Below are 14,533 nucleotides of genomic sequence, written 5' to 3' on the forward strand. Positions count from 1 at the left end.
TGCTGCTCTGTACTCTCTGTGGTTAATGTTACCAAAGATGCCAAGTGAGAAAGTGGCAATGGGGCAGGGGAGGGACCGTCAAGACCCCTAAATGGCAGATGCTCACACATATTTATCAGATCGCCACTGCAAAAGATCACAGAATTCTAACTAATCAATCTAGCAGTGACCTGATCATCAAAACTCAAAGGCTGGAGTGGAACCCCCGCCCCCAAACCTCAAAGGTGACTTCACCTGACATTTCCCCTAATTTGGAGAGAATTTCGTTGGTAGAAGAGGGGGTGACGACTGGGCACGCCGATGACCGGGGGTCTTTGGGTTCCTTGCTAATTCTCTGCGCTTCTCCCTGAGAACACAGAATGTTTTCCCTTCCTCATCTTTCTTTCCCCATATAAAAACATGTGTTTCTTTCCAAATTATGTTACATACACAAGGTACCGGAGGTAAGAGATGCTTGAACCTGAGTTGAGGAAAAAAGACACATCCCCAAATGAGTTTCATTTATATAATGAAAATAAATTTTTACACAATCAACAGAAACACATCAAGTTTGTTTTGTTTTGTTTTTTGTGAAAAATATTTTTAAATAAATTTTTGTCTTTTTTTTTTTTTTTTTTTTTTACATTCTGATATACATATGTAACAAGGTTTATGGCACTGTAACCAGAATCAAATCCAAAAAATGATAATAATAATAATAATAATAATAAAGGAAAAAAGGTGGGGAGGAAAGTAACTGATTTTTATTGAATTCCTTTCTATCTCCAAGCTGGCAAATTTACACTATTTGCCTATTATTTGGCTGCCAGCTCTCACTGGTTTGCACACTCAAAACCCCATATTATTGCACGAGAAGCCAGTAAAGGCTCATGGTAACATGGTCAGTCCCTTGCTATTTCAAAAAATCTCTTAAACCCAAGAGAGGGGAAAAAAATAATCCAGAGTATGAAACACACAAAATCAACAGTATCTTTTGTCTCTTTAAAGAATGTGAAGGGTTCTTAGACCACTTAAGTTGCCCTGATTTTTCTCTTTGCACCAGTGAGCACGCCAGGGCTTGGTTTGATTGGGTGTTTGTTTTCTGCGTGGATGACCCAGACAGATGTCGGGCCTTTGTGATTCGATGTCTTTTTGGTTCCTTTTGGTTCTTTTTAATTTGTTGCAATTGTAGTAGTATCTTCGGTCTATGAACCTGCACAGACTATTTAATCATAAACTCTACAAATAGCTTAAAAGGAAAAGGGGGAAGAAACAGCTTTTATTATATTTTTATTGTTGGCTTAAAAAAATTACTCCTTTAGCCTCCCTGCTTCGTCAGTTCACGGGAAGTAAATCTCAATGGGCATCAAAAGTTAAATTCTTCTCACACTTGTTAAAAATAAAGAGTTTTTAAACAAGTTTTGTTTCCATTCACAAACGTTACCCCCATCTAAAAAAAAAAAAAAAAAAACGAGAAAGAAAGAAAGAAAAAGAGAGAAAAAGAATCCATCCTCCTTTCTCTTCGTCTCCTAGTGGAGAACAGTAATCCTTTCCATCCAGACCTCTGTCACACCACCGTTTCCACACCCATCAGCTTTGGCGTAAGGATCCGTGGTGTTACACCGTTGTTCAGGTCTTCCTCAAACTCCAGTAACTGCCCCATGAAGTTAAGGTTTGGGGAAATAATTGGCCGTTTGCCTTTGACAAACTTATAAGCGTCAGTCATGGTCATCCGAGTGTGCTTCATCAAGTACGCGATGACGATGGTGGCGGACCGGGACACCCCCGCCTGGCAATGGATGAGAAGCCCCTTCCCACACTGGTGAGCTTCCTCTGGGAAAAGGGAGGGAGGCAACAGGTGCAGGAAAGAAGGGAGAGATGGGAAAAAAGAGATTAGCTTTTATCCAGACGTGACAAGGCTATATTTTGTCGAGAAAAGAATAAATTCCAGCGGTTGTAGAGCTCAGTTAGAATTTGCTAGTTAATTGTGTGTGTTTATGGCACAACCTCCAGAACTGGTTGACAGCAATATGAACATGAATAAGATGCCACACATCTACACTTAAAGAGAGAACGAGTGGCTCAGCGGGTTAAGGGTCCGACTCCGGCTCGGGTTATGACTTCACAGTTCGTGGGTTCCAGCCCCATGCTGGATTCTGCACTGACGGTATGAAGCCTGCTTGGGATTCTCTCTCTTGCTCTCTGCCCCTCCCTCACTTGTGCGCTCTCTCTCTCTCTCAGAATAAATATGTAAACTTAAAAAACAATAAATAAATAGAGGACGAGGTAAAAGAATCATTTAAAGGAACCGTTCACATCACAGGTGGTGACAACCTACTTACAGCCAGAGTCACAACACAGCTAACTTGCCCGTGAAGCAAGCCACTGATGAAGGAGACCCTTTGGATCAAGGATGTTAATTCCGATCTCAAGGTTGTGAAGCTTTTCAACACCAGTGTTCTTAACAATGTCTGTCCCAGCTGTGACAGAGAGGAAAAAAAAAAAAAAAAAAAAAGCCCTGCATTTCTTTCTTTCTATTATAGGATTGATCTGTAGGAACTGGTGTTAAATCGATGAGGGTTTCCGTCCTGCTAAACTCCGAGGCCAAAGAAACAAAACGCAACGAGAAAGTTGCTATGTGCGGCTTCTTACCAGAAAAGTCTATTGTTGCAAATGTAGCTAAAGAGTTGCAGTGCTCGGGCACAGGGGGCATCACCTACGTGTGACTGTCCAATCCCTCCCCGCATCCATGTATGCTGTTCCAACATGGCGATGGGGAGCAAGATGGAGGAATTCTAGTGATGGTCCAGGACCCAGAACGATTGAAAGAAGCAATACTTTGTAAGTTTTCAGATATATTAGAAGCCCGGGAGAATAGCTTTGTGGGCACTGCCTACATGGATTCTTAATGACAATTCTAGACCAAAAGGCATCCCAAAGAAAGTTTCTCTGAAGGGATATCAATTAGATGAGGAGTAGGGGAGGGGTGTAAAGAGGAGTGATCTAACTTAAACCACTTTTTTTTAAAAAAGTTTATTTATTTATGTAAGTAATCTCTACACCTGACATAGGGCTCGAACCCATAACCCCTAGACCAAGAGTGGCATGGTCTTCTGATTGAGCCAGCCAAGGCTCCCCTAATTTAAACCACTTCTATGGGTTACCCTCCGGCGAACTGCGAAAAGAAACCTCACACAAAATTCCATCTTAAATATCTATGAATGAAGCTTACTTCTCCTAGATGACAGTAGCTGAAGAAAGCAGCTCCCTTTTCTAGTTTCTGCTCCTCAGCACACGCTATTTATTCACCTCCACACCAAGACTGGGAAGCATGGTTGTAGGAAAATGAGCTGCAAAGTGCTAGGTTTGACCACTGGTTTCACGGCACACTAGATGAACACCGCGTGTGAATCACCTAACTCCCGAGAGCCTCAATCCTCCTGTCTGCGTAATGGGAATAATACTAACTAACAAGGCTCAGGGAATCTGGGAGTAATATCCCCCAATTCGGGAATAAATAAATTGGCACCGTGAAACCCTAAACTCTGCTCAGTTTATATGAGACTCTCAGTGAATGTTATTATGTTTATAAAGCCTATTGTTTTCCCCAAAGCAAGACTACACAATTTCAGTTTATCTAATGATACAAGGACAAAAATGAAATTGTGCCTCTGCAGGCTGTGATGCTGAGTTGTTCTTCAGGTTAAATGCTAGTTGTTATTTGCTTTGTTTTCCTTCTAAAAAATCAGATAAGCCTGAATAACCTGTAAGGAATGCAGGTGCTTGGATTGAAATCCTGTTGGAACAAGCATGTCTTATGCTACTCCTTAAATGGGAAACAATCTCTTAACTTCCCCCAACTGGAATTAAATCAGATAAAATTGCAGTCATAACACCATATATCAACCGGAAAGTTCCTCGTCAACTTGGTGACATACATTTCTTCCTCGGGTCTCAAGGTTTGACTCGAATATTATGAATAAAATATCTAAGACACCTTTGCATCCACCCATTCAGGAACCAACTGAGCAGTGGAAACATCGCCCTAGCATATTGTAGAAAGGCTCCTGCCTCAGCGTCAAGAGCCTTGCGTTCTGGTCCTTTCTTGGCCACTACAATTCTTATAATCTTAGAGAAGTCACTTTACTTTTCTGAGTTCAGGGACCACTCAGAATTTCCTTCCAGACTGCATATTCCATGGTCCTGCACTGAAGGCACAATTGGCCAGGAAAACAGCTGGGTGATGTGGCCAGAACCGCCAAATCCACAGCAAACCTATCAGACCCAGGGCTTTTTTTTTCTGAAAAAGGATCGCCAAATATGAGGGCATTCTTCCTGGGACAGAGGCCAGTAACAACCTGCTACAGTATTTAGGGAAAGAACTCAATCACCTTGTTGTGGTTAATGAAGGCTGGAGTCACTTGAAAAAAAATTGTTGGTTATGGGCTAGGTATTCCCCCAAATGATCATTAGAGCCTTAAAACAGTTCGAGGCTCTGGGAGCAGCAAAAGGTTCCGTTGGGATCAGGGTGAGGCTGGCGGTTACCTCCTTCTGGAGACTAAAGTCTGCTGTGGTTAGAATTCCCCTCCTTGGGAACTGCTCAGGCTACACAACCTGATCTTTCCTACTTTAGCGGGTTTGGGGTAAGCTGTCTCACGAAACCTAGTACCATTTTGCTAACATGTTCATACGCTTCCGCTACCCCATGTCTACGAACTGACACAAAGCAAGTAGAAGGGGAAAAAAACCAACTCATCCCTCCGCTCTCCTCCCTCTCCTCCGCACCGATGTGATACCCGAGGATGTTCGCTACAGCACCGCTTTCCTGAAGAACATTCTTCAGAAGCGGCCTTTCAGCAAATGCTACCTGTGCCTCAACCTCATGTAGAGAAGCTATACCAACCGCAAATTCATTTAACCTGAGGTAAGGGAGGTGGGGGCGAGTTTGGAGGCGGTGTCATTTTCCTCGCACTTCATTTCCCGAAAGGCACCCACAGCCATGGTCGACCAGATGGCCATGGCAGCAGCTCTGTCCTCCTATGCCTTCCTCCCCGTTACTTCTTTTGAAATGACGTGCCAGAACCTACCTACGCCAAGCCCTACTGTCTTTTTCCTGGAGAACCACAAGGATGCAGCTTTCTGATTGACCAGATCCCCACCAAAGGGAATCACCGATTCGTTACAACCCATCCCAGGGGCTCCCATGCATTCCGTGGGCCATGACTTGGGAGAATACTTTGGCTGGTCCAGGTGGGGGAGGCCTGAAAACACCTCTGAGCCGCCTTTTTTTTTTTTTTTTTTTTTTTTTTTGCAGCCCAAGCATCAACCTTGGACTCGCTATCAAAGCGAAAGCTGGAGGGGGAAAGGAAGGCTGAAGACGAGCCGCCCCCGCGGGAGATAGTTACCAATGAACTCGAAGGCCTCTTCGAAGTACTGCCGCAGGTTCTGCTTATTGCTGTCGGTGGCCGGCAGCCGCTTGTAGTTGAACAGGCCTTTCTCGTAGTGGTAGAGGGGCAGGTGAGTGGTGACGTTGATGACGTAGCCTATGTTCAGCCGCTGCATCGTGTCCAGGTCCTGAGCGTCCTGCTCGTTGCCGAGGAACAGGAAAGGCAGGATAGGCGTCAGCTCCGCGTTCTCGATGTCAGGGGTGGTGGGGAGAGACTGAGGTAGCACGCTGGACGCTGCAGACGCGCCGCCCCCCACCTCCCGGCACTCCTGGAGCTGGAGGGAGTTGTCACAGAGGTTTTCATGGTTCTGCTTAAAACTGCTAAGTCCACCTGGAGCAGACACACAGAAGGTGAGAGTGACCACTTCTAGAACTTCAGAGCCGGCGGAAAGAAGGTGCCACCGTCCCCTGCCCCCCCCCCCCCCCCGGGAAATAAACTGTGCTTTGCTGCCTAGGCATCTCTTAGAAAATAAAATCGGACCCCAAGTGCCAGCCCGGGGGCGTCCCCAGTGGCTCAGCCGGTTGGGTGTCGACTCTTGATTTGGGCTTGGGTCATAATCTCACGGTTCGTGGGTTCAAGCCCCCCACTGGGCTCTGCACTGACAGTGGGGAGCCTGCTTGGGATTCTCTCTCTCCTCCCTCTCTCTGTCCCTTCCCCGCCCATGTTCTCTCTCTCGCGCTCTCAAAATAAATAAACTTGAGAGAGAGAGAGAGAGAGAGAGAGAGAGAGGGAGAGAGAACAACAATGTGAGTCCTTTTGGAGATCCAGGACAAGCTTCAGATGATCCCATGGCAGGCAGTACTTTGGAAATGTGCTCTTTCTACAAACTGTGGCATGTTCCCCTGGAAAGAGTTCCGTGCAGCATCAGGCAATTTTATCAGCAGCAGATTTGATCTGCTTCAAAGAGCCATATGCTCAGTGGCCTACATAGAACCTTGTACTTCGAGAGCCAGGGAAAGCATGGCCGACCTCCCCAGGCACTGGAGGCACGTGCCTTGCACTCTTCCATATGCTTACCTAACCCAGAATGAGAAGTTTGCTCCCAACATGGCAAAGTGGCTATGAACAGGGACCTTGGAAGGCCCGGATTCCCTTGGCTATGGTCCTAGTAACACAACTCCTTGGCTCTGTGACTTGGGCAAGTTAATTTCTCTCTCTGTGTCTCGGTTCCCTATCTGCAAACTGAGGGTAACGGCATCTACCCCTGAGCGTGATTGGGGGTCTGGAATGAATGCACACGGGCAGTGTGCAAACATCCCCATCAACAACTGCAGCGTCACTTATGGGAATGTATCTTAAGAAAATCACCTAACCAAACATATCCAGCTAGATGTGGCAAGACGTTGACCACAGCATTATTGTTTTATAGGAAAGGCCAGGAACCAAAACAAATTACAAAAAAAAAAAAAAAAAAAAAAAGGAAAAGTTAATATATTCATCCCAGGGAATGTGACGCAGCCATTGAAAGTTGTGAAAGGGATCTGAAAACAAAGAAAATGTTTCTGTTTAACGTTAAGCAAAACAAAACCAATCCAAAAACATTCACCATACACGTGACGAAAAGCTAAAGGACCACGCAAAAAAGAATTTGAGTTAGGAAATGTATGGATCGCAGAGTATCGTTTAAGTTTTTCCTTTAATATTTGTTAGATACATCGCACACATGGTTAAGCCCAAAGGATTGTTACAACAGTCGAATTACATGATATATGTGTAAGGGCTATGAAACCTGAGTTGATATGATTACCGCCGTGTGGGCTCCCATTCTAATCAAACAACCAGATACCCTGGCCTTCCTTTTAAAAGGAGGGGGAAGTTAGTTAGAGACCTCCTAGAAGCTGAAAGCCTCCGGAACATGACATTTATGCCTCCTGATACAGGCCTTACATCTGTCTTGATAGTTTCAGGAGATAAGGCAGGAAACACAAAGCGTGAACAGGATACCGTTGTGTTGAAATAAACACAGGAAGTCTATCTGTCCTCTAGTTTCTGAACCTAACATATGCCCTCCTCCATTTCAAGTCTCTTCTTTGGCAACTAGGGCAGGGATCTCCAGGCCACAACCTAGACAGTCTCAGGTTGTTCTTGCCCCAAACACACACAGCCAGGCGTGACAACAGGCTAAGTCATATTTTCATCAAGGCCCAGCGATGACACAAAGATCATTCAAAGAGGGTAATATTATGGTCATTTCATTCATCTGTAAGTGTCAAAACCTATCTTTGCTTTTCAAAAAGGAAAACAGGGGCTATAGAGTCATTTTGGTGGATTTCTAGAATTAAACTCTGCCCTTACATATTATTAGCATACTCTGCTACGAAATCATGATTAAAAAGTTTGGGCCCTAAGAGATTATTTGTCAACTAGACAGAGGAAATGGAAAGCCAGAAAGACTTCACTAGTGACAACTTAAAAAAAAAAAAAAAAAAAGCAAATTGAAATCACCCACTGTTATCATCACAAATGCCACGAAAGAGACTTTAAAGAGTTATTTTAAAATCTGCTCAGCTTTGCCTCCATAAAATCCAAGTAAATGATTTACACTGATTCTGTGATGGGAACCTAATTCACTTTGTTTTCCCCTTAAGAAAAAGGCAGTCGTTACACTTTTTCATCTAAGATGAGAGGAAAGAACCAAATAAACTCAAAAGAAGTCTCGAAGGGGTGGGGAGGGGACTTTTCTCTGTTCTTATTTAGGGTTCTCAAGCTGTAATTTGTCTTAAAAGCGGCTAGTTTAAAAAAAAAAAAAAACGCATGCCAAAAAAGAAAAAAAAAAAAAACCCACACACAGAAAAAAAGCACCGTACAGCTTTTTAAAATTCTGTCTCTATACCTCCTTTCCCAATGACATCAGCTGGAGGCTCCCCACCTGCCCAGTTGCCATAGCAGTTACACAAAGACATACAATGACATCAGTTGGCATGATATCAGCTCTTTGAGTACAAACAATACAAGAAGAACTACTTTGTTTAAGGCCTTTGGTGCAACTGTGTTCTGGGGAGCCAATGATGTAATGCTAACAGGTGGCATGGGCCTTGCATTTGCCTAATGGGGGAAAAAACCCATGGGGGAGGGGAGGAGGGAATGTGAGACAGACAGACACAGAAGGCTCCGACTCACAGGGGGTGCTCACGTGTAAAACTACGTGTATGCTGTATGTTGCAGCCATGTGGGGACTCCGTTCATAGAATATTGGAAGATGACGAGGCTAGAAAAGGAAACGCCACGGACTCAAATACATTAGTTGGACAAGGGAATTCACATTGAGGGGTACGAAGAAATCGCCTCCTGTTCACTCGTCAGTCTGCTGACCAGCTTCAGCATCAGTCCCCCTACGGGTCATGCACATCCACACGCCGCAGTTACACAACTCTCCTGGGAGGGAGCTTCCGGCAAAATGAACGGGTCGAATCTCACCGTGGTGGTTCTTCAGAGAGATGTCTGCGGGGAGGATGGTTTTTCTTCTCTTAGGGAATTGGAATGGGAAGCCGGGGAAGGAGGAGAGGGAAGACTAAGGCTGATATGGTTTTCTCTTCCAACCACCTTCCCCGGACCCTACGCTACCATGTATCACTAGAGGCTGAACTGCCTGATCACCTAGCGAGGAGCTTTGATTCCATCCTGTTGGTCCTTCACTACATAAGAACATTACAGCAGGATAACTGACAAGCAAAGTAGAGACAAAGTAGCTGGTGGTTAAGAGCAGTTGATAGAGGCAGACAGACCCAGGGTGTGATGTTGATTCTGCCCCATCAGAGCAGTGAGTCTTGATGCAAATCACTGCCCCTCATTAAGTTTCGGCTTACTGATCTGTAAAGTGGACGTAATGTCACCTGCCCACAGGGCTGTGGTCTGAGCAGCCTAGGTAAGCATGTTGATATATAGCCAGGCATCTGATACGTAATGTCTTCTTACCCCCACAATCATTACCCTCCTTGTCCTTATCTCCCTTTGATCGTCTGCACTGCATTTCGCGAGAACTCTAAGTGCTGTGCGTGGTCCTCAGGCCGGCTGCCTTGGGTCTGAGCGCCAGCACCGCCAACACTAGCTTCCGGACCACGAGCAAATTTCTTTCCCCCAGATAGAAAACAGGGGCAATAAGAGTACCTCACACTACTGTTTTGAGGATTAAACTGCTTAGTAAAAATAAAGTACTTGAAAACAACTATCCATGGTAAGCACTTTTCTACATCTATTACTTTGGGAAACTACCATTTTAAAGATCTTTAAAAAAAATTTTTTTTAAATTTTTTAAAAGTTTATTCATTTTTGAGAGACAGAGCACTAGTGGGGGGTGGGGGAGCAGAGAGAGAGGGGGGGACACTGAATCCGAAGCAGGCTCCAGGCTCTGAGGTGTCAGCACAGAGCCCGACGCGGGGCTCGAACCCACGAACTGCGAGATCATGACCTGAGCCAAGGTTGGACTCTTACCCGACCTAGCCACCCAGGTGCCACCTCCCCCAAATTTCTTAATATAAAGATCCTACTGGGATGAGCACTGGGTGTTATAGGTAGCCAATTTGACAATAAATTATAATAAATTAAAAAAAAAAAAAAAAGAAGACCCTAAACAACGATCAGGAAGCTAATATTCCAGAGCTTTTCCTTTTAAATTTTTACTTAAAAAGAACCAGGGACAAACATATCTGAGCAGTTTTAACACTGAAATAATATACTTTTATCATAAAGAAAACAAATAGCTCCCTATCCTGCCTAAACAAATATATCTGATTTCATTTGTTGGCCCTAGCTTTCCCAATAACGACTGCATAGTTTTTGACTTCCTGTTTGGTTTTATTTTATTTTTTCCAGAGGAGGATGGTGTTTTAAATAAAAGTGCTCTACACCCATCCCTGCCCCCACCCCCCACGCCTCCCCAGTCCCCACCGGGCTGAGCGATCTTGATCTTCTTATGCACACAATTGCTTGCAGTTAACCGTGCAAATATTTTCTAGGCAGGAGCACCATTGCTGGGGGCAAACATTTCAAACCTTATCGGCAAAACTAGGTTCTCTGCCAAAATGAGCATGGTCAGCACTTTGATTCCGAATGGCAACAACCAAGAATACCCAACCCCTAGAGAAAAATATGTAGGAATACAGGTCGCCTTGGTTTCCCCCAACAGCAAGGCGACCGTCCCGCTGAAGCAATGGATCCCAGTGTGAGTGGGAAACCTCCTGGTAGATTTGTTTCAGTTCCTGTTGCCGTGTTGACTATCGCCGTCCTAGAAACAGAGGAGCCTTCTGTAATGTGATTCAGAAGCAGGGCTCTGGGCGGCAAATTAAAGAACCACATCCAAATGCAGAATCTACAAGCAAGAGATTTCCGTATTCTGGGGATGGACAGCACTTTCGCGCACACGCTTTTTTCGTTTCATGCTAGCCCGGAAAGTGAGCACTTTCCAGAAATGGAAGGAAAACCCTCACTGAAGGTCGGCAAATGGAATTAACCCCCAAAGGAAGGTGGAGGGGGATGAAAATGGAACTCTTCTAGAAGCTTGCTGACAGCATGCTGATCACTCCTTTTTGTTGTCTACTTTTCCTTACTGGGTGATGAGTCTTTTAAAGCAAACTGGTGCTCTGATGACCGTGGTTAAGAACACAGACTCTGGAGCCAGGCTGCTTGGGTTTAAACCTCTGGCTGCCATCACTAGCTAGCTATGTTACCTTGGGCAAGTTACGTAACGTCCCTGCCCCTCGGTGTCCACATCCACGTAGTTAGCTCTAGTATCTACCTCATAGGTCTCTTCATATGGATACGATGCTATATGAGTTAGATATTACGACAAATGAGAAAGATATCGGTGTAAAATGGGCCCTAATGGATCCTATTTTGGGGGTCCTCCAAGGAAACTGCAGTATATCGAAGCAGACTCTCCAGATTCTATACACACAAGGATCCTTGTGGAAGAAACAAAGCTTGGAGAAACCAGAGTGGACGTCAGGCTTCTAGCACTGAAACTCTCATAGAGCGGAAGTCACAGTCAATTCATACTTTTCGAGGCAGAAAATTACCCACCTTCACAGGGGAAGTATTGGGGATGCCAGCTAGAACCACAGAGGTTACTGTCCCTGGCTTGTTTCACATGAAACAGTCTTCATAGTCCACAGACACAACTGAGGATTTCATAGTAGGAATGATTTCAAGTTCAATGCCAGGTGGTGTCACCTAAGCTGTCATATGATCCTGTCCCCAGGCAACGTGGGGAGGCTATCTTAGAGAGGATGAGTCAAGTGAGAGCACTGTGTCACTAGGTAGACGAGGACACAAAGGGATTAAGAAACACTTTTGTTACCCAGGGAAGAGAGAGACTTAGGAGGTTGGGTCCAGCAGCCATGGTGGCCGGGACCACGAGTCAGACATGAGTCTCCCTAGGATCCCTACAATCCTATCACATCATCGCCTACATGTGAAATGTCCAAGTGTGAAAAAAGAACACAACACATATACAAGAGGTACGTTAAGCTTAAAATTCTTAACAAATCAGTATCTTGACGCCAACTGAGTACATATTGATTATTTGGGTAAATACCGTTAAGTGTTCCAGAAAGATAGATACATGTTGCCTCACGGGTTTTTGTTTTTATCTGTTTGTTTATTGTCTGATCTCTTTGGTAGGAGATACACGTTATCTACAGATATATCTTAAAACCCAGCTCTAGAAGGCCATCTGTGATATATAAGGCAGAGGGGCAAAGCTTTGCCTTGATTCAGAAAAATGACTCTGTCGTGTGTCAGCTGTGGGGCTTTGTGAACGTTACTGGGTGCTCCTGGATGAGTTTTCCATAAGTATAAATCTGGAATACTTCTGTTCAGGTGGGTGGTAGGGATTCAGTGAAACTGTATGTAAAACATCCATCCTGGTATCTTTAAGAAGGTATTCAAACCCTGTGGCTATTTGGAGAAGAATTGTCAGCGGGGGACAAAGAGGAGGAGCACTTCGGGGGGGGGGGGGGGGGGGCGAGGGGGGGGGGGGTTTCCTTGCTCTAGAGCTGTCATAGGTTTAGCTGGAGGGGGGACCTTGAAGAAAGGTACGCGGAGGGAATCGGAGATCATCTTCCAGCGCCAGTCCCAAGGGAAAGGGTGCTGGAAGATGCCACCGGGCTGCCGGCCTGCAGCTCTGCTCTTGTAAAGGTCAGGTTCAGTGCTGTTGGGTCCCAGCTTAGACAAACGCAGGAGGAAGTGGCGTGCAGAAGGGGGGCGGGTCTTGTGGTTGGTGGTCTCCATTGGAAACTTCATTATATTTAGTTATTCATGTTCTAAGATTTCAATAGAATGGGAGGGGGAGATACATAGGGTTGTGAAACAAGCATAAAATACATGCATTTCTGGCAAATTTTCTGGATATATATATATATATATATATATATATATATATATACACATGTATACACACACGTATATGTACATATATACATGTATAATCTACCGGCAAGACATTGCTTGTATAGTCATTATAACTCGAGTAATTTACTTATTTGTGTACCCCTCAGATGACATGCCATTGCTCCCAGCAAAACAGCTTGGTAGATTATAAAATCTAGCATTCTGCAAATAAGCTAATACTTGATTATAATATATACCAAGAACGAAATTCCACTTTTGCTCCTTCCTAATCTTTGTATAATTGGCAACGAGCTCTTAGCTTCATTTTTATCTCTAGATACTTCTGTATATAATTTGCTTGGGGGCTCTTCTTTCTTATGTTTTAAGACACGCTGCTCTCTTCTTTGATTGATAAAATCTTTGTAATGTCCTCAACAGAAAGAACTTCTAATAAATCCCTGCCTAAATATTTACCTCAAAAAAAGTGAACGGAGTCGGAAAGATCCAATGACTGAGGAACTGCGACTTCCGACAACTGAAGAAGAAGGGGCGCCTGGGTGGCTCAGTCCGTTAAGCGTCTGACTTCAGCTCAGGTCAGGATCTCACGGTTCGTGAGTTCGAGCCCCGCGTTGGGCTCTGTGCTGACAGCTCGGAGCCTGGAGCCCGCTTCGGATTCTGTGTCCCCCCCTCTCTCTGTGCCCCTCCGTCGCTCCCACTTTGTCTCTCTCAAATATAAACATTAAAAAAAAATTTTTTTTTAAACGTTGAAGACGAAGCTTTGGTTGCACACCTTCCAAGAAACGCTGATCCCGGCATGTTTCTGTCCAAGTTGAAAAGATTCTCCCTGTGTCCCCAGCACCCCACACCGCCTAGCTCGGAAGTGGCCTCTGGTGTAGACACGTGCCCTCGCGCCAGAACCGGTCAGAAAAGGGCTGGGGATTCCACTTCAGCCCGCTGAAGTCACTCAAATGCACCAAAGGGGCACCTTCTCCCAGGAGGGGAGGCGGCCTTCTCATGTCCCCTTCCTACCACCCCCAACTTTAAGGCTTTCACGGGGACCCAGCGATCAGGATACCACCAGTCTCATTTGTGTGTACTTGAATACCACAAGCAGCTGGTTTGGGAGGCCGCTTCACAAGTATGTAAATACAGCCTGTTTCTTTAAATCTGTTACCTCATTTATTTACATTAGAACAGAAAGCACCGCCAGAAGCAACAGCTGATGACAGTCATGTAATTTTCCACAAAGACAACAATTAAACAGCTTTGTGTTATTTTAGCGAGCAGATGACTTTTCGGAGTGAGTGGGAATCAAACTGTAAGATTTCAGACTTCCCACAGCCGGGACCCCCCTCAGGTATCTGCCAGAGTCCCTGGGACTTGAAGGAAGACCAAGCTTTGGGTCCCTCTCCCTCACAGCCAGCTCTCTCTCTCCCTCTCTCTCTCCTCTCCCTCTCTCTGCCTCCCTCCCTACCTCCTCCCTCTCTCAGAAACCCGACAGGAGAACAGGGGAAGGAAACAGGAGAGGGAGAGGTTCTACCCAGAACTGGTTTCTGCTTGGACTGCCAATGAATCCACAGAATATTTTTGAAACCGATTTTTATCTTTATTATGTTTTAAAACTTTATATTTTTATTTTGAGAAAGAGAGCAAGCCCGTGGGAGAGGGGCAGAAAGAGAGAGAGAGAGGGAGAGAGAGAATCGCAGGCAGGGTCTGCACTGGCAGCACAGAGCCCGATGCAGGGCTCGAACTCATGAATCGTGAGATCATGACCTGAGCTG

At 45.0% G+C, this 14,533-nt stretch overlaps 1 protein-coding gene across 1 annotated transcript in view; it reads right to left on the reverse strand.

Moving 5' to 3' along the window:
• Positions 1 to 224: 224 nt before the first annotated feature.
• The window catches only part of DUSP10 (dual specificity phosphatase 10), a 39,949-nt gene continuing 25,640 nt past the window's right edge, over positions 225 to 14,533 (reverse strand). The window contains exons 3-4 of the mRNA XM_049634585.1: positions 5,385 to 5,756; positions 225 to 1,812 (exon numbers count right to left, since the gene is read on the reverse strand). Coding sequence (XP_049490542.1) covers positions 1,547 to 1,812; positions 5,385 to 5,756 — 638 coding nt within the window. The 3' untranslated portion in view covers positions 225 to 1,546. The remainder of the gene's footprint in view (positions 1,813 to 5,384; positions 5,757 to 14,533) is intronic.

The sequence above is a fragment of the Panthera uncia genome, chromosome F1 (genome assembly GCF_023721935.1).
Source record: "Panthera uncia isolate 11264 chromosome F1, Puncia_PCG_1.0, whole genome shotgun sequence".
Classification (NCBI taxonomy): Eukaryota; Metazoa; Chordata; class Mammalia; order Carnivora; family Felidae; genus Panthera; species Panthera uncia.